Source organism: Athene noctua, chromosome 14 (assembly GCF_965140245.1).
Source record: "Athene noctua chromosome 14, bAthNoc1.hap1.1, whole genome shotgun sequence".
Taxonomy (NCBI): Eukaryota; Metazoa; Chordata; class Aves; order Strigiformes; family Strigidae; genus Athene; species Athene noctua.
The window spans coordinates 11,513,411-11,540,020 of record NC_134050.1 but is presented as its reverse complement, the minus strand read 5'-3'; the positions used below and the strand labels follow the sequence as shown (position 1 = coordinate 11,540,020).

General features: G+C 48.2%; 1 protein-coding gene across 2 annotated transcripts in view; it reads left to right on the top strand.

Annotated features, from left to right (window-relative positions):
• Nucleotides 1-25,852, top strand: part of PLCB2 (phospholipase C beta 2) — a 47,548-nt gene extending 21,696 nt beyond the window's left edge. Inside the window, exons 11-33 of one of the 2 annotated variants that reach the window (XM_074917844.1) lie at nt 197-354; nt 2,495-2,577; nt 2,975-3,059; nt 4,443-4,614; nt 5,421-5,518; nt 6,258-6,354; nt 7,271-7,355; nt 7,770-7,894; nt 8,923-9,077; nt 9,515-9,679; nt 10,763-10,862; nt 11,132-11,236; nt 12,245-12,330; nt 12,428-12,524; nt 14,174-14,227; nt 15,729-15,936; nt 16,152-16,320; nt 17,925-18,001; nt 20,889-20,984; nt 22,041-22,098; nt 22,678-22,764; nt 23,371-23,565; nt 25,564-25,852. In XM_074917844.1, coding sequence (XP_074773945.1) covers nt 197-354; nt 2,495-2,577; nt 2,975-3,059; nt 4,443-4,614; nt 5,421-5,518; nt 6,258-6,354; nt 7,271-7,355; nt 7,770-7,894; nt 8,923-9,077; nt 9,515-9,679; nt 10,763-10,862; nt 11,132-11,236; nt 12,245-12,330; nt 12,428-12,524; nt 14,174-14,227; nt 15,729-15,936; nt 16,152-16,320; nt 17,925-18,001; nt 20,889-20,984; nt 22,041-22,098; nt 22,678-22,764; nt 23,371-23,565; nt 25,564-25,671 — 2,663 coding nt within the window. In that variant the 3' untranslated portion in view covers nt 25,672-25,852. Of the gene's footprint in view, nt 1-196; nt 355-2,494; nt 2,578-2,974; nt 3,060-4,442; nt 4,615-5,420; nt 5,519-6,257; nt 6,355-7,270; nt 7,356-7,769; nt 7,895-8,922; nt 9,078-9,514; nt 9,680-10,762; nt 10,863-11,131; nt 11,237-12,244; nt 12,331-12,427; nt 12,525-14,173; nt 14,228-15,728; nt 15,937-16,151; nt 16,321-17,924; nt 18,002-20,888; nt 20,985-22,040; nt 22,099-22,677; nt 22,765-23,370; nt 23,566-25,563 lie in introns of those variants that run through there. The other variant, XR_012634516.1, reaches the window with a different exon arrangement.
• The last annotated feature ends 758 nt before the right edge of the window (nt 25,853-26,610 follow it).

Below are 26,610 nucleotides of genomic sequence, written 5' to 3'. Positions count from 1 at the left end.
GCTGTAACGTGCTCTGAGGAGCTTGGCACATAAATGCTGTGTAAAAGGAAGAAATGTCACCCTGTAACCAAAACCTTCTTGTCAGTCTGCCACGTACACCTGCTCAAGGATAGCAGAGTTCTGTTGCTCCAGACAGAATCTGTCCCACACGAAGAGCTAACGTCGAGCTTCTCTCCTCTGCTCTGCTCCCCTCCAGCTGGTCAGTTTTCTGGTATCTCCTCTCCTGAAATGTATCGCCAGACGCTGCTGGCTGGCTGCCGCTGCGTGGAGCTGGATTGCTGGAAGGGCCGTCCCCCGGATGAGGAGCCGATCATCACTCACGGGTTCACCATGACAACTGAGATCCTCTTCAAGGTATGGGAAGTGTTTTCTCCATACGTGCTTTCCCCTGTTTGGGTTGAGATTGATCTCTGGCTGAGGAGGCTGGCTGAGGGAACTGTCAAATGGATGGACTGAGGGCAGAGATGCAGAAGAGAAGATTGATAGCAGGGTGACAAGTGAATGAATGTGTAGATAGAAGGAAAGATGTTCAGTTATGCAACATGTTGGAGTCTGTTTTGGAGTGGGAGGACCAGAAGAGAGGTTGTCGGCGGGGTGAAGATGAACGAATGAGGGAAATGCGGGCAGTGAGGTAGAAGCAATGGGGAGGTGGTTAAGTAGAGGTGTCTGTGTGCCCAGGGCTGTGCACCGAGATGGGTGTCTGGGAAGAAAACCGCACCAGAGTGGTGGCTTCATAGCTGCATGCACGTTGGAGAAACAAACAAGATGGCTTTTAGAAAACAAACTGTTAAAATGCATTTATCTTCTTACTGGTCTACAGCCAGTTTCTGTGGCTTACAGCCTCACATGGCGGGGCTTTGGAGGAACAGGTTTGAATTACTTCCTAATTACAGGAGTGTGGGGAATGTGTTCGGTAGAGCTGCCGCCCTCCAGCACGCTGGGCAGGTGCTTCCCCAGGGATGCAGCTCCTGGGCTTCAAAAGCACAGAGTGAAGCCTCTTCTGCCTTGGAAATGGGGTATTTAACCACAGAAGTTACAAACAGCTTGCAGGTTAAAAATCAGTGCATTGCACTTATTTTTTTTCTGCACTCCTTTACACAGCTGCTGCCAACAGGCAGAGGCACTTTAGATTCTTTTTAAAGCTATTTATTCTTATGCCGTATCTTCCCCCGAGTTCCCGCACTTCACTATTACTGAAATATTTATGCGGGGGGAAAAAAAAAAGATCAGAGGTATTGTAATATTCAGTGTGAGTAATTTCCTAAATCCTGTAGTACCACTGCTGCTTTTTGCACAGCGGTTCGCTACGGATAGGAGAACTAATGACAGCTGTAGCTGCTGTAATTGCAGAGTTCTGCTAAAGCACATGACTGTACCTCAAGGAAATTACAACCCGTTAACACAGAGTATGCCCAGGTTTTAGTTTTACATAATATGTAGTTCTTTCCCTCCACACCCCTCTCTTTTTTACCATTGCTTGTGACCTTTTAGTAGCTTTTTCTGTAGCTTCTCTTCCTCCGAACCTTGGAGGTTTCTGTGATAGAGTGCAAGTGGTCCACGGAGGAGCAGCTGTGGCGGCCTCCCTTGGTGCTCAGATCATGGCTGAACTGGGATTTGGGGAGCTGGGGACTGGAATTGCAAAGGAGGAAATGACACTTCTTTACCATGTCAATTATCAGCACCAGAAAAGAAAATCGTGGAAAGTTTGTGACAGTTTAACAGGGGCTTGGGGAAAATATGATTGTTTTTTCTTACATCATTAATGCTGAGAACGTTTCCATGGTATTTGCATTTGAAATGTCATCACTGCTGGTTATTGAACATCTAGTTTGCTGCTAGACAGAAGGATTTTATAAGCAGGTGAAATGACAGAAAATTGGACAGGTTCAGAGGCAGGTACTGTGGTGGGTCGACCCTGGCCGGACACCAAGTGCCCCCCCCCAAAGCTGCTCTGTCACTCCCCTCCTCAGCTGGACAGGGGAGAGAAAATATAACAAAAGGCTCCTGGGTCGAGATAAGGATAGGGAGATCACTTGCCATTTACCATCATGGGCAAAACAGACTTAATGGGGAAATAGCAATTTAATTTATTACCAATCAAATCAGAGTAGGATAATGAGAAATACAACCAAATTTTAAAAACGCCTTCACACTGCTCCCTTTTTCCTGGGCTTAACTTTGCTCCCGATTTCTCTCCCTCCCCCAACCCAGGGGGACAGGGGATGGGGGTTGCAGTCAGTTCATCACCTGTTCTTTCTGCTGCTCCTTCCTCCTCAGAGGGAGGACTCCTCACACTCCTCCCCTGCTCCAGCGTGGGGTCCCTCTCACAGGAGACAGTCCTCCACAAACTTCTCCCTCATGAGTCCTTCCCACAGGCTGCAGCTCCTCATGAACTGTTCCAGCTCCTGACAATGAACAATTGGAGTGCATTCAGCTGTGTGTCTCTGATATTAATGAGTGCTGACCTTTTCTCTGACCTTTGCCTCTCATTTAGGATGCCATTGAGGCTATTGCAGAAAGTGCTTTTAAAACGTCTCTCTACCCTGTCATCCTGTCCTTTGAGAACCACGTGGACTCGTGAGTATCTGGTGGTGGGAGGAGTTGTGTTCTCTGGTGTCCAGAGCAGAAGGTATACAGGCCAGGGCTGGTGTGTTTTTAAGTGAGTTCCTGAGCTGAAATGAAACATCAATTGAGATTTCTGAAGCAACTAGAGGGGTGTCAGAGCTGAAAGTTGAGCCATAAGCTGTAGAGTGAGAGTGACCACAGTTGTGCAGCAAAGGTTTTGGCTTGGGATGGTGGAGTATGAACAAATGGGAGTCGGCCTGGGAAAACGGACTCCAGGATCTGTGGCTGGCTGGGTGAAGGCAATGGATGGCGTTATGGGTAGAGTCGAGTCTCGAGATGGCTGTTCTGCTAAGCTCTAGATATGTGCATCTGTTTCCCTGTTCACTTCTGCTTGGTCTCCGTTCATTAGGCCCAAGCAGCAGGCGAAGATGGCTGAGTATTGCCGAACCATATTTGGAGATATGCTGCTGACGGAGCCACTGGAAAAATACCCAGTAAGTGGAAGTTGTGGAAGGAGACTGGCTAAGAGGGAGGTCTTTCTGAAAAAACTGGTTACTCCTGGTGTGAGGAGATGCCACAACAGATTTGAGGACAGTGAAAGAGAAGATGATGCTGTGGACAGATAGGCCTGGTTCATAGGGCGAGCAGGATGGCAAGTGGAGGGAAGAACGCTCAGCTGCAGAGGTTTTCCTGAGCACTTGCCTGACTCTGCTCTTAACACCCTGTGACTTGAGTGCCTGTGGAGGCCAAGCTCCAGGGAGCCAAGCCGTACCAGTTGTACCAAGAGGACACGGGACTGTTTCAGACCCGTCTGCCAGCACTTGCTTTGGGAAGAAGCAGGAACATGGGCTCAGTAGTGTTTCAGGCTCTTCTACCAATGTTTCTCAATCCTCCTCCCAGCCTGGAAATCCCCCCTTCCAGGCATAGACAGGCAGCTCAGCAACACGCATAGCTTTGTGCTCAGAACAGATGAGTAAAGCTCCCACTCTGCTTGACCCAAGTCATCACCTCACTGGTCCAGGCAGGGATTTCTGTGGGCACTGTGATGTCTGTGGTGAACCCTACACACATTTGCTGCTCCAGCTGCCTTGGGAATGGACACAAATTTACAGATAACGGGCAGTGCCTGTGTTCTGCAAAGCACGAGGCAGTTCCTTGGCACACGCAGCGGAGCAGGGAGCTGAGGCTACTAGCCCAAGCACCTAGTTTAAAGCCCAGAGATCAAAAGACAAGCTGAAAAGAAGCAGTGAGCAAACCTGACAGCTGCCCACTGCCAGACCCATGTCCTTGTCCAAGCGATAGGGAGAAATGGGCTGGGTGAGTGAGAAACAGTTCAGGGTATGAGCTAAATTATTGCTAGGCCTCTTGGTATCTGTACAGGGAGTGCAGGTCTAGGAGCACCATCTGAATCACACATCCTTGTCTTGAGCCACCTACTCTGGGATTTTTTTTTCAAATCTGCTGTAGGCAGAGCATTTAAATATGGCCTGAGTGCTGATCTAGGACTGAGGCTGTGGGATAATGAGAGAAGGAGATGGAATGTGAAGACCAGAGGTGTGTGGATGCCTTCAGGCCACGTAGGTGGTTTTTTTAGCTGTGGTGCAGGATAGGTGGCTGGGAACAGCTTGGCATGTGCAGGGAGCAGAACTTGAGAGGGGTAAAATGCTGGTCTGAAACAAGAGGTGAAGCCTTAGAAAAAAGGCTGCATATATATAGTGGGATATGCTGACAGATGGGGAAATTAAAGTGTACGGTGGGTGAGATGTGTCCATGCACCAGTAAATGTCCAGAGAAATGGTACTGGGAGGGGCAGGAAGGATGAGTGTTTGAAATCTGTCTTCATGATGAAAATTCAGCATGAAGTTTATCTGTTGCAGCTGAAGCCAGGAGTCCCTCTGCCAAGTCCTAAGGATCTCTTAGGGAAAATCTTGATTAAGAACAAAAAGAACCAATCTGTATCTGGGAAGAGGCAGAACTCTTTGAAGAAAGGAAGGAATGTGGAACCAGAAGTCATCGAGCAGCCAACCCTTATGGATGCTGAAGATACTGGTATGTCTGAAGGGAAAATGGGACTGGTATAGCTAGATGAGCAGGTCTGGCCCACTGGAGACCTTCCAAATCACCCAATACTAGCTTGAGGCAAAGCAGTACTAGTTATTGATTCAGTTATCTCAAAAAGCAGCATAAGCTTGGAGGATAAATTAAATATTCAGAATATTTTCAAGCACTTTATTCCAACCAAAAGAGACAATCAACTTATGTCCTGCCCATCTGTCAACTCTCCTGCCTGCTCTGAGGTGTACGGCTGCAGGAGTTGGTAATTCACTAAGACATGCTGACTGATGCTTTAATGGGACGATGGGTGATTTTTTTACTGCTTGTAGCTCTCCAATATCCACCAATTCATCATGGTCTAGTTCCTCACCCAGAGGGTCTTAGAGGTTTATCAAACCTCCAGCCCCACTCTCCTCCCTCCAGTCTCAAGGCTGTCACCTCTTGGGCTCAGGGAACCTGAGGTGGGACAGTGAACTTTCAATCCCTGTCATGGCGGGAGCACATGAGGTCATACAAAGGTGAGTGCTGCTACGGAGCACCCAGAGACGGACGGTTGTTCCCATGTGTGTGTGATCTTAGTGAGAAAACAGCGCTGCGACTGTCACTCCTGGGGTATGAGGGCAGCCTGCAGGGAGAATGACTTGGTCTCTTGAGCGCACTAGTTCACATTTGGATTTGGCTAATAAAATTGTATGATTCTGCCACTTATTGTTCCTGCATGCGTGGATTGTGAGGTTCTGCAGGGCGCTCAGTGCTCGCAGTCTGCCATGGCCCCCACTGATGGGGCTGTGTCTGCTTAGTCTGGACAGGTGATGTGGCTGAAGAGGAACCAGAGGAAGAGGATGAACATCTCGGGAACCTGGATGAAGAGGAAATTAAAAAGATGCAGTCAGATGAGGTACTGTCACTGTTGTTTCTGTTCCTTTTCTGGTTTTTTTTTTCTGGCCTCTGTTTTTTGCTGGGGCCTCACCATATTGAATAGAGATTAATCCAAAATGCAAAGGGGAATGAACTGTGCTAGGACCAATCAGGGACTTTCTTTCCCTCATGCAACACGACTTTTGTGGGAGAAACTGAATAAGATAAATGATGTTGCAAGTGTAGAGAATATGGCAGCAGAGTTGTTATTACTGACTCTGGCTTTGATATTTTGCATGATTGGGAGATAACTGTCTGCCTTCAGGGTATTTGGAGAGGCTTAGCCTTAGTCTGGTAAAAGTTGTTACCAAAACATGAAGTGCTGCTGCTGAAGGGGGAAGGAAATCAGCATTCCCTTGAATAAAAAAATCCATTTCCCATTTTCATCTCTGTAGTGTCACTCAGAGAGTTGGGAAAACAATGTCTCTGCATTGTCCCATCCTCTGTGCTTGGAGAGGTTAAGGAGATCCTGGACTTCTGTGCTGACTGATACCTCTCCGTATGCCTTGCTTTCAGTTTTTGCCAAGCTACCTAGAAACTCTGTGCCCCTGACTGCGCTGCCCACAGTGTAACTGTAGGACCAGGAAGCCAAAGAAACTGGTGTGCTGTGGTCAGAGCAGCTACTGAAGCCCTCTGGCTGTGAAGCCCAGGTGTGTTTTGTTTCCTCTCTAGCACAGGTCTCTTCATCTGCCTTCTCTTGGATTTTGTTTTCTGTTCAGGGCACTGCTGGTTTGGAAGTGACAGCGTACGAGGAGATGTCCAGCCTAGTTAATTATATACAGCCCATCAAATTTGACTCCTTTGAAGTCTCAGCCCGTAAGTCAAACTCTGTCCTTTCAGAACCCCAGGTATTTCCACTTGGCCAGGCCACTAGTGCTTTCAGATGCTGCTGTTCTCCACCTGCCTTAGTGATTTCCTCTCACCCATTTTCTGTCCTGTTCTCTCCCTCCCTCCTACAACACACGTGGTCACAAACACTTTCCTTCTGCCCTCCTCCCTGTAGTAAGAAACTGGTGAGGAGGAGACAGGGAGATGCCTGATCCTGCTCACAGTTACATGAGTGAGGATGAAAAGAAACAGCCTAGAGGCCAGTGACATCTCTGTGGGCTCATTTTGCTGCTTCTGGGGGCAGGGTTGAACCCAGCTTTTCTTAATGTGTGTGACTGACCTTCCTCTTCTGTGGTGATTGGACAGAGAAACATCTGAAGCACTGAAAATACATGCAATTTCTTTATACACAATAGGTTCCTCTAAACAGTTCCCACATTTAGGTCTATCTTTGAGCTGATTTGATTGAAAGAAAAGAAAAAAATAAGGGAGAAGGGGAAACTTGACAAAATAAAGACCTTTGGGCAAGACTGAATATTTGGATTTACTTGGAACTAAAACTCCACGCAGGAGCTATTCTTTAAATATCACTGAATTTAGGAAGAGAGGGAAAAATTATTGCCATCTAAGCTTTACAAGCCAATCCTGCCAGTACTCCATGAAGTTCCTGTCCTGTAGTGGACAACCATTGTCTCCCTGATAAACATAAATCACCTTTTTTGGAGTATTATTCTTCAGTCCCTTTTCAAGGGACCAGAGGAAGGTAAACCGCCTTGATAGGAAACAGTATCTGGTAGAAAGTGGGAGTAAACAGGCCAAATGCTTCTTTGGGTTCCTCAGTCCCCGAACACAGACTGGGGGCTGGGCATGCCTGCCTTCTAACAGGCTTATCTCCTGTTTCTAGAGAAGAACCGGAGTTATGTCATCTCTTCCTTTACGGAGCTGAAGGCTTACGATCTCCTAACCAAGTTCCCCATGCAGTTTGTGGAGTATCCTTTTGGCAGCCTTTGTCACTTGCCTGTATGGAGTGTGAGAATTAACTGAAGCTTGGGTAAGGCTGGAGCATCTCCAACTGGCTTCTGGTTTCAGGACCTGGTGGGTTCTTTCTCAGAGATACAAAGTGCGGGTGGGACTTGGGATTTTCCCAGAAGACTTGGGGGCTGTTCACAGAGCTTCTTGACAGGATTTGTCCTGCTGTGATGAACGCCAAGGCTGCCAGGTCCTTGTCCTTAAGTGGGAAGGGTACAGGAAAGGAGCCTGGTGTTGCCAGGGCCTCTCTTACTGCTGGGAAGCTCTGAGCAATTGATAGCAGAGCTTGAACAATTGTCATAATCTGAATACGTGAGCCAGCCCCAGAGTACACACAGAGTGCTCCAGACTTGTTTCCAATAGAGCAACTGTAGATACAACAAGCGACAGATGAGCCGGATCTACCCCAAAGGCACCCGGATGGACTCCTCCAATTACCTGCCCCAGATGTTCTGGAACGTCGGCTGTCAGATGGTGGCACTCAACTTCCAGACCATGGGTGAGTGTCACATCATCCTCCAGCCTCTGCATGGCTGCGGCCATGTGCTCGTGTTTGCTGTCTCCTCCTCCACTCCTGTGTCCTGGAATGATTTATTCTGTGTGCCTTCTCCCAGAGGGGTGCTGATCTTTGACTCTGCCTCCCACAGACCCAAAGCACATTTTTTAGGCCCAGCACAAACAAACCTGGCACAGAGCGTCCAGGACACCAGGCCTACACCTGTGTGCATACACACGTACACAGACCTGCTGTCATCCAGTGGCTGGGTACCCTGATGTCAGACTAAGTTCACATGCGCAGGTGCCTCAGAAGCTCCCTCTTCCCCCGAGCTGCTGCTGCTTTTGCACAGCAGCAGGCCTGGCTCTGTCTGCCTGCAGAACTGGCCTGTCTGTGCTATTATTTCCAGCATTTTGCCCTGAATAGGGAAGAAGGGCCTTTCCTTGCTGCACAACCAGCATGAGAAGGAAAGAACAACCTCCAGAGAAAGCTGTTCTTTTCCCCCTTCCTCAGAGGAGTATCTTACATATAGAGAGTGTAGGAGACTAGCTGTAGTATCAGCAGGAGAGAAAAATAAACCACTTTTAAAGGGAGAGAGTGAGAGATAGGTTATGGAGAGGACATCGTCTTGAAGGCAGGTGCAGAAACCACAAGACTGTTCTCAAAAGAAATGGCAGAGCAGGAGATGGACTGAGAGGAGGCCCAAAGTAAAGGGGGAAAGAGTAGAGGGGTTCAAGAAACTATTTGCTTCACACCCAAAAATAGTGGGTACTTCTAAAAGTAGGTTTTAATTAAGTTCTATCCATGACTTGTGGTGCAATCATAAGCAAACCACTTACCTTTCTTACAACAGCTGCTGTAATATTTTTTCCCTGTAGGGTGCTGAGAGGCTTAATTAGTTTTGAAATGGCTTTGTGAGCCTTTGGCTAGCAGGGGCTGTAACAGTACAGCATCTTTCAGCTTGCTCGTAGCATGAAAACCACCTGATGAGGTCCCACAGAAATTTTTCTCATTGTGTTCCTCTGTCTCAGATGTCCCCATGCAGCAGAACATGGCTCTGTTTGAGTTCAATGGCCAGTGTGGCTACCTGCTCAAGCATGAATTCATGCGGCGTCCAGACAAGCAGTTTGACCCCTTCTCTGTGGACCGCATTGACGTGGTGGTGGCCAGTACCCTGTCTGTCACGGCAAGTACAAACCGGGGTGCTGCTCCTCCCCAGGCAGCCAGTTCCTGGCACCACGTACACAACTGGCATCTGTCCCTGCTATTTATTACCCAGTGGAGTTCTTAGTGGCAAATGAACCCGGAGAGTCCTGTGGGAGAGTGTTACCATAGCAACTTCCAGTCTTTTCACTATTTTAAATTAATCATAATCGCATGAAAATGGAAAATTAGCATCTGCCACAGAGAAGAAGCCAAGGCTGTGATGATGGGGAGGGAGGAGGTTGGAGGAAGTGCTGGAGCAAGAAACATGGGTGGAGGTAAAAAAAAGCCTATTGTGTCCTGGAAGCTGCAGGAGAAAAGATGTTCTGGGGTGGGAGAGTGACTTTGAGGGGAGGGTGTGAGTGGGTTCTTCTGGTTTATTCTTTTCAGCAGTTGCTGATTATTTCTGCTTGTTCATAGATCCTCTCTGGTCAGTTTCTCTCCGACCGCAGCGTGAAGACATATGTGGAAGTAGAGCTGTTCGGGTTGCCAAGGGACACAAAGCGCAAATACAGAACCAAGCTGACCTCCACTGCCAATTCCATTAACCCTGTATGGAAAGAGGAGGCTTTTGTTTTTGAAAAGGTAATAACATTTGATGGTAATTTAGGCAGAATTCTTAAAGATGCTGTTGGCCACAAGCACTGCCTCTTGAGAGGTCGGTGCCCGCAGAAGGGGCTCCTCTCTGGAGATCTCAGTCATGGCTTTAGACACACGAGGTGTTACGTGTTGCCCTCTCAGATAACAACTGAACAACAATATCCAAACCAGCTCTCATTGACAAGGGGTAGCTGGGGACAGTTCTGGAAATAACAGGCATCAGAAGTCTCCCATTTGTGCTGCACTTCAGACTGAATTGACTAATCAGCTTTGAAAACTTCAAGCACCAGGAAGCAGAAAGGAACTGGATGTCTGTGGTGAAACTGTAAATGAGAAACAGATAAACTGGAGGGGAAGTGGGACCAGTGGGAAGTTTTCAATTGTGCCTGAATACAGAAAGCTGCCCTGTTTGTCCATCAGAATTCAGTGGTCACTAATCCAGCTTACAGGGTCCAGGGAAGTTAAGTCCAAGGTGATACTAATGTTTGGCCTTTCTGCAGGAAATTACAAAGGCAAAATGCCCGATTCATCTCTGTCAAGCACACTGTGAAACAGCAGATATTTTCAGCCTACTTGGGATGCGGTAGTTAAATATTATCCTCATTTCAGAAAACATTTTTCAGGCGTCAGTTCTGGCAGAATAATTTTTAGTTCATTTTATGGCAGAAGAAGATGGGGGAGGAGGGAGGCAAGAGCCCTCATGGCAAAGTTACCGTGCTTGCTAAATTATCCTTCCAAGCTGATTCCCTTCTCTGGTGAACTGCTTCATGGAACCTGTGGTTTGGAGAATTTGCTGCCCCGTTTTTTCTTTAGGTAAACTGCCCTCCTGTGATCCTCTGCAGTCTCTCCTCTGAGAAGGTGTGTTTTGTGGAGTTTCTGTGAATTCAGTTATGTCTGTGATGAACTGTAGCCTTACGTTACAAGATGCAGAAATAGGCACTGACTTCCTTGGAGTGATGGCATCGTTTTGTTGGAAGGAGGAGAGAGTAAAGTCTTGCTTCGTAAAGCTGCTCTGCTGTTAGGAATTAGAAGGGAGAACACTGGTGCCTGACTCTGTTTTTCCCTTAGATCATGATGCCCGAGCTGGCGTCTCTCAAAATCGTGGCTTGGGAGGAAGGAGGGAAGTTCATTGGTCATCGTATCATTCCAGTTATTGCAGTGCACTCAGGTAAATTTTGTGGAAATTTCTTCAGCTTTTGTGCCCTTGAGATGTATCCATTGGAAGCTGTAAGGAAGATAAGAACATCTGCATATTTTGCTACTTAACCTCCACTCCTGTAGGCAGTGGAGCCTTCACATCCATCCTGTTACAGCCTTGCCTTAATTCCATAATATATTCACCGTGTCCTCCTGTAAAGGAGAGACTTTTACTGCTGGAGCACCCTGCCGAGCAGGGACAGATGCTGTCAGCTGACCTCTTCTGCTTCCTGTTTGCAGGCTATCACCACGTTTGTCTCCGCAGTGAAAGCAACATGCCTCTGACCATGCCTTCCCTCTTTGTGTACCTGGAAGTAAAGGACTATGTTCCTGACGCCTGGGCAGGTACTGCGCCTGCGAGCGTGCGGCGGGTGCTCTGCCTTTGTCCAAACTGTGATCCAGAAGCATTTTCCCAGCCTGGGGGGTGCCTTCCTACTGCACCCTTAATTCCTTGATAGGGCGGGACTGGAGTGCCTGCCACCATCCTGCACACCCTTGCTTCCACCAGTAGAGAGTGACTGCTTGCACTGGGACTGGGACTGGTTCCCAGTACGGCCGAGGCAGCGTGCCTGTGGTGCAGCACTGATGTGACTCTCTCTCTGGTTTGGAATGAGTCAGGCTTTTTACTCCTTTTATTCAGAGGCAGGGAGAGGTTTCATTGAGTGATGAGGCGATAACTATCGGGGACTGACAAGAACAGGGTTTTAGGGAACACAGGAGCTTTGTTCTTCCCTGTTTGAAGAGAGGGAGGTTCTTGCTGGTATGGAGATAGAGCTTTCTTCCTTTTAAAGGGGGATGGTCAGGGAGCAGAATCAGGAAAGAAGACCCACTGGAGCTGTTAACAGTGAAACTTCAACAATCATGAACAAGGTCATGCAGAGTGTAACAGCATCAGCTGCAGAAGTTTATGTGAATACTTCACATTTACTCTCTCCTGCCCTGTTCATACAAACGAACCTAATTCACGAGGGAAATCCTGTGAAATTGATGAGTTTAACACATATTGATAAAAAAGACCAGGTTTATACAGCATTGGACTGGAACTGGAGCAAGGAGCTGTGCAGGTTAGAAAAGTCTTAACCTGGTTTTGGATTCTGGGAGCAGTATGCTCTTCTCAGGTTCATAGAGCTGCCTGGAACATCACTTGTGAGCCCTCATCTGTAGATGGGACTGAGGTGAAGATGGTTCTCTCCCTCTGTGCTGTCAGGGAGAAGCTTGTTTCAAGTAAAGAGTACAAATATCCCTTGGCCACAATTCCCTGTCCTAGGCCAGGAAGGAGAGCAGAAGGCGAGGAAAATCAGAGTGCAAGGAGTTATTTGATAATCCAAGCAAAGCCCTCTTCTCTGTTTCTAGATCTGACTATTGCTCTCTCCAACCCCATTAAGTTCTTCAATCTGCAAGACAAGAGATCAGTCAAGCTAAAAGATGGCTCAGTGGAGGTAAGTTTGTCCAAGTTCTGTCATTGTCTCTAAAACATGTTGCATGGATTCAGCCTGAAATAATAGAGCTCTGATTTACTTCTGATCTTTGTTTTAGAGGCTTGGCACACCAAGAAACTTCCCATCTGCTGAAACTAACGGGATGCCATACTCCACTGGGAAATTCAGCATTCCTCTTTCAAATGGGCCTGCAGGTAAAGCTGTGGGTGTGGGGTGAGCTAAAAGTGGAAGGGAAAGCCTGTACGCTCAAAAACCCAGAAAGAGCCAGTGCTGGAGGGTGGAGATTCTTGGTAATGGGGTCAGAACCTATCAGGGCAAGTCACCAGTGTAAATTCTGGTGCTTGTCATTAATGGCAAGGGCTGTAGGTATCCCCTGACTCAGGCTGAAGCGAGTGTGATGTTCATACTGCTTATGCTCCACATCAGAAAAGTAATGTCAGGTACCTACTGAGAACACCAGGGAACAAGCTGAAGGCCCAGCAGCGTGAACTTCATCTTCCGCTCACGGCAGGGCTCTCGTGCTGGGGCAGGGCTGCCATTCCCATGCTACCTATTGCACCTCTGCTGAGGATGCAGGTAGAGGACTTCGGTTTTTCAGGTTCAGCACAGAGTTCCCTGGAGATAACTGTGTTAAGAGGGAACCGCTGTCCAAGGAAGAAGCGGGCTGGGGCAGAGGTGTAGCCTCTCATCTTGAGTGTGAAATTGGGGGGTTGATACTGATTTTGGGCAAAGACCTGATAATTCTGGATATTTGTGAGACAAAGGTTTTAAGATCTGGTTTGGTTTTGTCCCATAATACCTCACTGCTCTTCACTACTTTGTTCTTTTCAAGGGTTTCTTTCTGGAGATTACTGTTGATTTCTAACATTTAAAGTAGGTTTAGATCCCTTGAAAACTCTCTTGTGAAACGGCACTTGCACCAGAGTCCAGTACTATAATACTTGGGAGCTTTAGAGATCAGTAATTTTATTCATCAGCTCAAATGAACACCAAGCTCTTTATAAGATCCACTGCAAGTTCAGAGAGAACAGATTCCCCCATCTGGTATTCTGTGAGAATGGGAACGGAGCAGTCCTGTGCTTTGACTGCTAGATTAAATGGAGACCCATTTACATAACAAGGGCAGAAACTACTTGAACTCTGACTGGTCACATGAATTGGAAAAAGGTTATGGATTTGCTTCCACAGAAATGAAAACACAAAGTGTTTATTACTAGGTTTAAAGAAACTCTAGCAGAGAAAGATCTTCCTAACACTGTTTACTCCTTTCATACCAGCACCTTCTTGGCCTTACAAAACAAGTCAACAGACTTCAAAGGTGTAGGATTGGTGAAAATGCATCTGAAGAATGTTCCTCAAACATGCTTCTAATGCAAATTAATTGATAATTTCAGGTTAGGTAAGAGCATGTCCCCACCATACACATAATTATCTCATTCTCTTCCATTATGTTTTATAGTAATTGACAGCTAATCAGTATTTTTTCCATATTAACTGTATCAGTGTGGTTAGAGTCCTTTCAAATATGTTGGTATCAAAACAATCAGTTTTCCCAAATTTCACAGCAGAACATCAAACCAAGGCTACGTGAGCCAAATCACCACTAGAATATTCAGCTAATACAAAGTAAATGCTCTTTCTCTCTGGCAAGGCAGAGAATCTGTTCCTTTCTGCTGTGCCTGTTAGTTCCCAAGCACTTAAGCATCTCAGCAGCTTAATAATTTCCTTTCTATTACACCAACATCCTACATGTGGCCCGTGTACTTGATGAGCTCTCCACTACCCGTTTTCAACTCAAAGATCCAAGATAGAACATAAACAGGAACCTCTTTTGTGATTTCAGGAGCTGCAGCGTTCGCCAGGGACGAGAACGTGCTAGAAGTGACGCAGATGGCAGGTAACTCCCCTCATGCTGCTCACACGAGCTGAGGCCCTGCTGCTCATCGTACACTCCCTCCCTGCCCCATTTCTGACCAGGAGAGAGATGAAGCCTCTTTGCAAATTAACCAAGACCTGAACCCTCCCTGCCCATTGCATCCAGCCCTAAAGATAAACCACATGAACCTTTGGGCTCAGGGACCCTGTTTCCCTGCCCATGGCACCACTTGCCCCTTTGACAACTGCCATGGCTTGTGGCAAGCTCGTGGGCTGGGACTGAGCTCACAGCAGGTCTGGAAGAGAAGAGGCCTGGGGTTGCCATGGTCCATGCCTTAGGCAAGCTGGGCCACTGGTGTCGGCACAGGTAGGGCAGAGCTTTGGGTGCCCCAGCTTTAGCCCTCTGAGGCCACAGGCTGGAGCTGCCCCACACAGTCTACTCTGGCCGGCTTTGACGGTCCCTTCACCCTCACTAAACCAGACATGGTGTGGCTAGGGGGGGGTCTTCAGCACACGTGCACCCTCTGCAAGAACATTACTGTTCTCTGCTTTTCTGTGGCTTAATGCAGTGTGATATAAATCAACACAAATCACCAGTATGACCAGTTATGCCATAGAACTGAAGGCACAAGAGTAAAACTGTTGCCCTCGGGATATGTTGCCAAGTAACTGTTATGTACATTGGTTTGGTTTTAAAAGTTATTCCTAAAGAGAAATGTTCCCCAGGACAGAGCTATGATCACTTTAGTATGTGCTTTGGTAAAAGGCATCAGAAGCATAGTGGGCTCTGGTTTGAGTCTAGACTTGACAGAGAGACTTGCAGTTAAGCTGCATGCTTCAGTTTCTCAACACCAGCCTTTTAGAAGGAGATGACCCTGCACAGCACAGTGTTGTGTAGCAGCCACACCCACAAGTTCTGTTAATTTTCACACATTCCAAGCTAAAAAAAAAAGTTACTTCCCCTGAGAAGGTAACTCCCTGTGGCCTTTCTGCCCCAGATAACCACATCTGACTGACTTGCTACAGCCAGATAACAAGTTCTCCAGCAGTTCACAGGCATCATTTCCCTCTCATTCTCATCTGCCTCAAAAGCCCTTTCATTTATTCCTCATGACTGAAGAAACACCAGGCATTAAAACTGGAAGGGATGAAATCACCTGTCACGTAACTCAGTTTTGCAAAAAAAGCAGTAATGAGATAACAGCTTTTCCCTTATAATTAGAGCTGCTAACTAGCTTAACAATTGCACTGTCTTTGGGATACTGGAATTGTGGAAAAGAGTGTAAGGCACAAGACTGGCACATCACCACCAGCATGTTCCTCTGGCCAAAATACCAAAAGGCAGCAATTGTGGCCATCCCTGCGCCACGCCTGCAGCAGATGGTGAGCTGAGCTGCTGAAAAGAGGGAGGAAAAGCTGAATGAAGGCAGTGCTGAAAAAAGCTGTCTGACCCCAAAAGGCATCTCAGCAGGTTGAGAAATGCTGGGTGAGAGAAAACAGCCTCTCTTTATTTTGTGTTTTAGAGCCTCAGACAGCCAGCCTTGCAGAACTGCAGCAGATGAAGCTCTTCCTGAAGCTGCTGAAGAAGCAGGAGAAAGAACTGAGGGAGCTGGAGCGGAAAGCAAGTAAACGGAGGGAGGAGCTGCTGCAGAAATATTCCGTACTCTTTTCAGAGCCTATCTGCTATGGAGGCAAGAAAAGGATGATACACTCTAGGAAAACCCAGAAGAGGTAAATACAGCAGAGGGTCTCCAGCAGGGCCTGGCCTGGGCGTCACCTCCCCAGACAGAAGCAGAGGGATCCCGAGGAGACACGCGGGCTGCCCTTCTCTGCGGGAAGCACGGAGCAGCGCGGGCAGCCCCATCTCCCTGGGTTTAGAGCGTGGGGTGGGAAGGAAGGTCAGGATTGTATCGGTGTCTCTAGAAGCTGCTGTGTCTGTTGTGCAGGAATTTGACAACAGGTGACATTGGTACATGTGCAAATCCTGTAGAAATGGCAGAAAGAGTTGATAGCCGAATTTTGGAACTGAGAGAGAGGCTGGAGCTGGACCTCATCCACCTGGGGGAGGAACACCACGATGGGATTCGGAGAAGGAAGGAGCAGCACGCCACAGAGGTAAGGACTGCAGCTGTCCACAGAAAATGTAGTCTAGGAGAGCCCCTGCAAGGACAGCCTGAAAACCCAAGTTCTTCACTAAACTGAAGTGTGGCCCCGGGGCAGAAAACACCCCTCAGAGCAACTGTCAGGTCCATGCAAGATAATTGAGAATGTGGACAGTGAGATTTATTTGTTAGAAGCTGTAAGAATCTAGCAGAAACATTTTTATAGGTCTGTAATTTGAAAAAAATTGAGCAGCACTGCCCTGGAGCACATCAGGCTCCATCTGCTTAAACTCTTCTGATAGCTTAGCTTGGAGTTAAGTGGCCTTTACTGGCTTCATAGGTGGCCAGGTGCCAGCTCTCCAAGAGCACGGGTACAGGAGGCTGGACCACAGCTCCCTGTGAGCTGCGGTACCCTGTGAGCTGGGTGACATGCAGGCATGTTGTCGGTTCACCAGTGACAACCATCAGTGTTACAGTCAAGCTGCAAGGACAGCCGTGCTCTCTGCCATCACCCCAGCAGGACAGCTGAGGCATAGGGACAGAGCAGCCCCCCAGCATGTTCCATGCCTGCCCTTGCCTCATCTCTGCTAATAACACAAAAGCCTTGTGGGGGACAGTGCTCCTGGGACCACCCCTTGGCACTGAGAGCAGGGCTGGAAATCTGGGAAGTGTTTTGCTGTTTGAGTTAGCAGAAGTCAGACTGAGCATCCATGTAGGGTGTTTCCTGTGAGTCCTGCAAGTGAACCTGTGTTACCTGCCCCCTCAGACCCCAGCAAAGGCCACAGTTAATGCCTGGAGACAAGGTGCAGGCCACGATGGTGGTGACAACTGTGGGATGCACCCTCTGTTCCAATGAAAGAGAGACAATTCCAGTATTTGGAGGCCTTTTCCTATCATTATTTTCCAGAGGAGTTTGCACCATGAGTCTTAAATCTTAGGTTCCCTTGCAAGCTGCCTACAAGACTGGCTGGTCCAGCCTATACCAACCCTAAGGGGAAAAAACCTGCCTCCTGAGAACCAGCTGACCTGGAAATCCTCCTTATCACCAGAGAGAGAAGCCAGAGGAGTAAAATATCCTTGCCTCACAACTCTGTCAAAGACTGTGAGATTTAGTGGGCAAAGCTACAAAAAGGAAATAAAACCCTTGAGTTCTGACTGTACAGCAGGTAGTGCAGCAGCCAGGGGCTTTCCCTTCCCGGCTGTCTCTCAGCAGGCAGCAGTGCAGGCCGGTCTCATTGCACTGGCACTTCCTCTGCCAGGAATTTCCACAGAACTTTGTTTCCACATGACACAAGGCCATCTCCTTGCTGCTAGCCTCTGTTATTTAGAAAGACAGACCCCCAAGTGCAGTGCATCTGGTGCTGCCTCCTGCACAGAGCTGGGAAGCTGTCTGTGGCCATAACCCTGCGGTGGGCGATGGCTCAGAGCAGCCCTTGGAGCCTTGGGGCATGAACTCGCTGTGGTGATGTGCAGCTTTGCACAAAGCCTCGTGGGTTAGCTGGGCCCTGGAATTCAGTGCAGGGAGGGCTAAAGCTGAATCTGGGGGTAATTCAATACGGATGGTGCACTGTGTCTCATCTTGGCTTGGTTTTGACCTTGTTTTCATCCCTTGAACAGCAAGTTACCAAGATAATAGAGCTAGCCAGAGAGAAGCAGACTGCTGAGCTGAAGGCACTGAAGGAGTCATCAGAAAGGTAAATTTAGTGTTTGGATAACAAAGTAATAACACACAGCTCTTCTCTGGGGTAGCACTTCCTGCTGGATCTCTTGGCACGGCACTGCAGGCAGTGAGTGAATCCAGGGGACCAGAAGCATTTCTTTTACTTTGAGAAAGACACAGCAACGTGACATGGGGTTTCACACAGTTACATGGGGACAGTGATGGGAAGAACTCTTGTCTTGTGATCTCAGAAGAGTATTCCTGCCAGGAGGCACCAGGCAGGGTACAAGTGTTCAAGCTGCAGCACTGCCTTGACTAATTCAGAAAGATAGGAAATAACTGCTGGTCACTGGATGTCACTTCTCTCTCTGCAGTCAGTACCTCACCCACAATCCCCTCCAGAGACTGCTCAGCTTAGTCTTCGAAGTGAATTGGCTTCAGTACTTAAACTGGCAGAAGCAATTCAACAACTTCTAGCCAGACATTTATCCATTTGTCTCCATAATACTGTCCTGAAGCTAAAGTCCTCATTCATTCCTCCCTTCCATTAAGTCCTCTCTCAGCCTTTAGTTGCTGTGTCAGGCAAAACTTCCTCTTTTTGTGTCCTCCATCAAATCAGATTCTCTGTTTCTCTCAGCTATTCAGTGTATTCAGGCAAGACTAAGAATCAGAGGTTGGGTACCTGGGTAGTGGTTTGTTGACAATGTGTCATTTAGTACAGTCACATATACAGCTGCCTGTGAGGAGCTGTAGAAAGATTTAAAGATCATCATAGAATCACAGACTGGTTTGGGTAGGAAGGGACCTTAAAGCCCATCCAGTGCCATCCCCTGCCCTGGGCAGGGACACCTTCCACTAGCCCAGGTTGCCCAAAGCTCCATCCAACCTGGCCTTGAACCCTTCCAGGGAGGGGGCAGCCACAGCTTCTCTGGGCAACCTGTGCCAGGGCCTCACCACCCTCACAGGGAAGAATTTCTTCCTTAGATCTCATCTAAATCTCCCCTCTGTCAGTTTAAACCCATTACCCCTCGTCCTGTCCCTCCCCCCTTTCCTGAGCCCCTTTCAGTCCTGGGAGGCCTCTCTAAGGTCTCCCCGGAGCCTTCTCTTCTCCAGCTGAACCCCCCCACCTCTCTCAGCCTGTCCTCACAGGGGAGGGGCTCCAGCCCCCCTGAGCATCTCCGTGTCCTTCTGCTGTTGGTGCCCCTAGGGCTGGGCCCAGCACTGCAGGGGGGTCTCCTGAGAGTGGAAGAATCCCCCCCTCGCCCTGCTGCCCACACTGCTCTGGGTGCAGCCCAGCACACGTTGTTGGCTCACAGGCAGTTTTCCATCCACACCCCCAAGTCCTTCTCCTCGGGGCTGCTCTCCAGCCACGCCTCGCCCAGTCTGGGTTTGTGCTGGGGATTGCCCTGACCATGGGCAGGACCTTGCACTTGGCCTTGTTGAACTCCATGAGGTTTGCCCCTCCCCCCCCTCCAGCCTGTCCAGGTCCAGGGGGATGGCACATCCCTTCCCTCAGCGTGTCGACCACACCACACTGCTCAGTGTCAGCGGGGAATGTGTTGAGGATGCCTTGATCCCACAGGTTTTGAGCAACAGGCAATAATATGGCAGTTAAATTCAGTATGAATAAATACAAAATAATGTGAATGGAAAAAAACCTAACCATAGCTCCTCTGTACACAGGGGTGAGCTATTGTCACTCAGGGAAGAGATCTGCTGCTGCTGTGGATACTCGGACAGCTCATCATTCACAGCTCTACAGTGGCCAAAGTGGCAGATAAATTTTTTGGAATTGTATGGAAATAAAGAATTCAAAATCAGCATTATGTCACCTTTTCAGTATGCCATCTAGAACAAAAAGCTTTGAAAGAGCAAGAAGGGGGTGGCAAGGACAGTCAGCAGTGAGGAGTAATTTCTGCACAGAAATTAAATAGGACTCAGCTTGGAGAACAGATGATTGAGGGGGATGTGACAGAAGTGTGTAAAATCATGAATGGTATGGAGAAGAAGAATAGGGAAGTGATTACTCACTGTTTCTCATATGAGGAGAAATGTGGGGCACCCAGTGAAGTTCTCAGGGAGTACTGTCACACAGCATATAAATGAAGTTCTTTTCCTCTCAGGGCAAGGAGCTATGAAGTCCAAAAGCAGAGACATTCATGGCAAATAAATGCACAGAAGCTGGAGGATAGACTAGAAACTGGGAAGGGGGCGGAGGGGAGGCTCATCCTACACGTGTTTTTTCTTACATGTCTCTGAAGCGTCCCCCTTAGCTGCATCCTCTCGTGACCACGTTGAACGTGGAGGGCCAAGATGAGGTGCTGGGCCAGCAGCCTCTGATGCCCTGACAGCGACACCTTCCTCTATCTCATCACCTTCCCCGTCCTGCAGGTAGCTTTTGTGATGGCCCCTGTGCTTCTGTCAGGGGCACAGTGTGTAGGTTTCGTTCTCTTCATCTTTCTTACTGGTTGATCAAATGACTTTTAAGTGTTTATGGTTTCTGCATTGCGAGTCACATCCCATAGTTTAGTGCCTTTCTGCTTGGTTTAGGACTTCTTTTTATTTAGGTCTGCTCTACAGACATGTAGTTTGTTGGGTTTGTTTGGTTTTTTTTTTCAATTTAGCAGTGAAAGTACTTTCAGCAGGTCTCCTGCTGCTCAAGAAGAACCCAGTGTAGGTACACAATGCAACCTAATTACGTAACATGTATTTTTCTCTTGTCCCTTTGTTATGACTCCCTTTAAAAAAAAGTTACAGGACTTAAAATACGCTTAACACTTAGGGCTTTCTGCTGCACAGTCACTTAAACTTTGCTTTCCTAAACAGTGTAGAGCACTCCAGAGAGCAAAGGCAGAGTGCTGCTTCAGTCTCTGGGGTCTGTAACCAGCTCTCCCTCTCACAGCACACCCCTCTCCCCACAGCAATATTAAAGACATCAAGAAGAGGCTGGAGGCAAAGCGAGTGGACCGAATCCAGACCATGATGAGGAACACCAGCGACAAGGCTGCTCAGGAGAGGTACTGGGGTAGATGGTTCTGGGCAGAGCTGTCCTGCTCTGGGCAGGGGACGGTGCTACACCAGTCCCTGGCACCATGGGAAACCTTTTGCAGCTGCCCCTCGCCCCTCGGGTGGTGGCAGAGCTGCAGGGAGGGGCGGGGGGAAGGTGCATGGGGCTGCCCGCGCCCCCAGCTTAGCGCTGACATTCCCGCAGTCACCGCTGACAGTGGCCTCCGGAGCTTTCTCTGTAGGCTTAATTATTTTTATTTTTTTTTTGTGCAAGGCAGTCAGCAAAATTGGTTTCACTGCCTGGATTTACTGCAGGAGCAGGGCCTTCGAAATGCCCCCTGCCCTGCCGCAGGGCATAGGAGCTTGTAGGGAAATGCAGGGGAATGATTCCAGAGGGGGAAATTGTACCTTGAAGACAAGTGTCCCACACACCTGCCCCTCTGGCTCTCTGATGTGATGTGTAAGTTGTTTGCTGATGTGATGATGCATCTTCCAGTCCCTTCAGCTGAAGCCTAAGAGCCCTCCCAAATGCCTCCTGCCTCCCCTCTAGACTTGGTGGTATCTCTCTGCCCCTGGAATCAAAGGCAGGTCTTCCCCAGCCTCTCTAGAACGTTGTCTGATCATTCCGGAGGTTGTGTTTAGCCATGTAATGGCTGCAGCTTTCCATCAAAAGAATCCTCTGCTCCCGAAACCACCTCTTCAGATACTTGTGACACCAGTCAGTCGTGACAGCTTCACCTGTCCCTAGGTACAGAAGGGGCTATGCTACCTCCTTTGCCTCTGGCTTACAGAAAGGTCCTTTTGCTGTCTTTTAAGCTGGAAAAAATAGAATTTTGCATCCAATTATTCATCTTTTGCCTCAGTCGAATTTGAATGATGTTTTATTTGCCTTTCCTAAAATTACAGCAACCTCTGAGTGTGGGAGGACACTGAGAATAAAACACACCTGTCTGTGTGGGCACCAGCAGTCCTGTCTGACTCCACGGCACTTTATCACTGTTGATAAACAGATTTTATATAAAGATAACAGATGGTTATAGGTTTTTATACATTTCCTTTCTTTAAAGGTTGAAGAAAGAAATTAACAACTCTCATATTCAGGAAGTGGTGCAAACAATCAAACTGGTGAGTGCTCCCAGGCCAGTCTGCCACAGCATCTCTGTTCTCTGCACGCTGGGGGTGTCTCATGCACAGCATCCACATGTCTCACCGAGCCAAAGTGCTCAAGGGTGATTAGATCCCATTACACTGCTCCTGCAGCGGGTACTTCAGACAGCCAAAGTGCAGCTGAAAACAGCTCCTGCCCTGACTAAAACCCCACAGGTCCCTGAGGGTCTAGTGAGTCCCTCTACTTGGTCAGAGATCCAGAGTATTTTGCATTTCTAACTCGGGGATTTTTTTGAAGCACAACTAATTAGCAGCATAACCCTGCATCTATTTAATAATGAGCAGAGTTTTGCAGAAGGGGAGGAGATGCAAGATTCTCCCCTTTGCCCTTCAGAGCCCCCTCCCCTTCACACACAGGGGTTTGTGTCCTGCCCAGGTCACTCAGAGCCAGCAGAAACTGTTCAGAATCAAGAATGGGGCGGCACTGTGTGTGGGCTCTACAGTGCTGCATCATGCTGCTAGAAGCTTGAGCTGGCTAAAGCATTTGTTTATAAAAACTTAACTTTGAGGGTTTTTTTTAATTTGTTCTTGTTAAAGGTGACAGAAAAGACAGCCAGGTATCAGCAGAAACTGGAAGAGAAGCAGGCAGATAATCTGAGAACAATCAAGGAGAAGGAAAGCCAGGTAAGGCAAAGATGGAGCTTAGGGTCAATGCTGTTAGTACAGTAAATCCAGACCAGTGCAGGGACCAATCCTTGTGCACATTCTTTAATTAATGCTACACTCATCCTACAGAGACACTCTGCAGCCACCCACTCCCCAGTACACTGAGAAAATGAATGACTTGGAAGGTGGCTCTAAGAAAGCCTACGCACATCTAAGTTGGGTGCTGTGCTCCTGCACGCCCTGTGCCAGCACTAACATTCATCTAATCATACCAAAACCCCCAAAATTTAAAGTGGGATGGAAATGCATCTTTAGAGATGAGTCTCATCCCTGGGCTCCTCAGACTCTCAAAACACATTCATGTTCTTTCAAGGTTGATGTGTGGTGAATGTGGGGTCTCCATTCACCAAACTGGGGTGTAAATCTGAGTAGCATACATCAGCAATCCCCTGCTTCCACCTTCAGGGGCACCACAGACTGCTGGGGGTGGAGTCATTGGGAATAGGGATGAGACAAAAATCACCAAGTGCAAACATCTCCTCGTGTCGGTCTCTCCCAGAGAACGTTTTGGTAACCACTGCTTGGTGTCAGTGTTTGGAGATGATGGGATGTCTCTGTTTGCAGCTCCAGCAGGAGGCACTGGCAGAGTATGAAGAGAAATTGAAAACTCTGAATATGGAGGTGCAGGAGATGGTGAAGAACTACACAAAAGCGGGCTTTCCTGGAGAGCCAGAGACTCAGAAGGAAGCAGTTCAGGGCCTTCCTGAGGGAGAAAGAGGCTCTAATGAGCAACAGGAAGAAAAGATCCCAGTGGCAGAGGTATCGAGGCTCACAGTAGCCCTACCCCCAGGAGCTGAAACAAGCATCTTGTGAGAGATGCTTCCCTTACTGTCCCACTTCAAGAAGGCTTATGGAGGTATATAGTGAAGTTAAAGACCAGTTTGACAAACTACTACTCTCCCTTTCCAGTCTGGGGAACTCCTGAAATCCTTCAGGAATTTACTACTTTATTACCCCGGGTATTGGCAGCAGTGGGAAGGGCTCACCCTTCACTCTGTCCCCAGCCTTAGCACTGAGGAATTCAAGCAGCATGGAAGGGCCTGGGGCTGAGGACAAGCCAGTTGTTGGCATCCACAGCAGCACCTACACTCATATTTCAGTCTGGATTCAGACTTCATTCTTTAAACTTTCCTCCTCGTTCATCACAGGCATCTATTCCCATCAGCGTGGTCTCGGAGCTAGATCCCGGGGAAGGAAATGTGACTGAGACACTCCAGTAACCAGCCCAGAATAAACCCTCCTGAAACACCTCCAGGGGGGCGGCAGGGGCTCAGCAAAACCTGCACCTTCCCTCTAGCCCCACACCCAGCCTTGCTGAGAGGAGGGAAGGCCAGTCTGAAAGAACCTCGTGCCTTTTCTGTCCCTGCACAACCCATGCTGGCTTCTTCCCTGTCCCCAGGCAGACAAGAACACTCGCATCCACACAATGTAAACCAGCAGTTCCTTCTGTGGAAAGGGGCAGCTTTTCCTCCTCCTCTCCTTCTAACCCCCTCTCTGTTCTCTAAGGCTGGTTCTGACTTTGCCTGAAGGCTTGTGAGAGTCAAGTCCTTGGACTCGGATCCCATTATAAGGCATACTCTTACCATTTGTTCAGTTATCATACACATACTTGCAGGAGTTCTCATCTACAGCAATCTGATAGTGTCACTGAAACTTTTTCTCATGAAGCTAAATTAGTTCCATATTATGGATTTAGGATTACAAAAAAATTTCTAAACTGTTTGAAAATAATTTTATTGCTCAAATAAAGAGCCAGCCAGCTCTACCACCTGTAAGATTCCTTACACAGAGAGCTGAGTACAGCTCATAAAGAAACACATCAAATTATCCATCTACACAGCAGAAAGCAGTTCTCTGGAGCTGCTTCTCCCTGCTGCCAGCCCAGTTAATGACAATAGAGGGCTCAGGAGTGAGCTGTACAATCTGGTCCTTGCTGCTGGGAAAACCAGACTCCTCCAAGATCTGTGTTTAGGACCTTGGGGGGGAAGCCTGCACCCTGCTCCTGTTTGCTCCCCCTTTGGTGACATCACAGAGAAGTCTCAGCCCACAGCCTAACTCTGAATGAAAAGTGCCCCCCTGCAGGACATGGGATGGCAAATGCTCCTCAGCCTCTTTTAGCCCTGGCCCAGACGTGCCACTGTGTGTCCTCACTAACACAAAACCAGCAGAACACACCCAGAGGTTGGGGTTTTCCTATCTTGGTCTTGTCTCACAGGAGGAGGGGAGGTTCCTCAGCCATCTTTGTGCTTCCACTTTCTAGGAGAGCATACAAAAGGAAATGGGAACTGCAGCTATTTTATTATCCTAGAGATAAGATCTTCCAAATTGTTCAAGGAAACAACCCAAAACAACAACAACCCCCCCCCCTAAACACTGCTGAAGAAAAATGGGTGGGTGGGATCCTCCAGCCTCAACCTGCAATCGAGCAGATCGGTGGCTGCTCCAAGTCTTGACACCAGCAGCCTGGAGAACCTTGTGCCAGTGAACCAACCACTCAGTTATTTGGCCACTCAAGCCCCTTTGTTGCCACTTTACAGTGTCTTTAAATCCAGCCATAGAAGAGAAATGGGTGAAACCAGGGTATAAGAAAGGAGCTTCTTCCATCCTCTTGTTGGTAAAATTTTTGCCCTTGAGACAATACTAGAAGAGACACGTTCCTGTCTGGAGCAACAGTCTCTCTCCCCAAAATTTTAAGCGCATGCCACACTGCAGTGTGATCTAATAAAGTCCCCACTCACCCCTCAACTTGTTCTTCAGGTTTCTGTCTTTTCTGGAAAAGTGAGCTCCGTCACAGCAAACCTACAGCAGGCAGCGAGTGTTCCACAAGAACAGTTACACCTAGAAACTTCACTGATAAATGCATGATGAAGTGCTGCTATAAACAGTAAAAAACCCCAGCCCAAGTAGGTATGAGAGACCAGATGTTCCACGCATGGCCTGACATCCAAGCAGAGGCCAGACCTCCCCTGCGGTGTTACATAATACTGGATTTTTGTATTGTACATTCTGACTTATTTATTTTCTAAACAAAATAAACCATTGCATTTCTTAAAAAAAGGGATCACCTTATTCTTAATTGCAGTTTGTGGATATGGGAGCGAGTCCCAAATGTTGCCCGATGCACACACACACTAACAAAGACATCGGGTGCCCAGTTTTCTGCCATCTCTGCTCACAGTTCCAGATTCATCTTCCTCAGTTATTAAACACACTGAGGGTAAGGTTGGGTTTTTTTAAACCTAACATGTTCTCCTCTGCACTAGTTCATTCCATTCCTTATCATACTTAAATAACCAAATCTAATAAAGCAATTTACTCACAGTCCAAATATGGCTCCTGATCCCCCAGCTGCTCCAGGAGATCTTGCCTCCTCCCGAGCTCAGGTCACAAGAACAACTTCAGCAGAGTCAAAACTCTTCTGGTACATTCACACCCCTCGCGTTGGCTCGGTCCCAGCTCAGCCCAAGCCAACGGCCACGCCGCGTCCTGCGCCTGGAGCTGGGTCCTTCGGGCCCCACAGCTGCTCCGTGGCTCCGGCTGCAGCACAGCCCGGGCAGAGCGAGCTCAGCACAGGGAACATTCCCCACTGTGGGCAGCAAGAGGTTCCCAAAACTCCGGCCAAGCAGCGCCCAGGTAGCGCAGCGTGGGCTCGGGTCCCTCACGCGTCCCCATGGCTCCTTGGGCTCCTTCACTGGCACAGCAGAGCTCTGCCCTGGATTTACATTTATCAATGGCTGTTTCCTTCTGCTGGGAGCAGGTGCCTTTGCTGTTCCAGGACTGACGCTTGACTTCACGAAGTGGTAA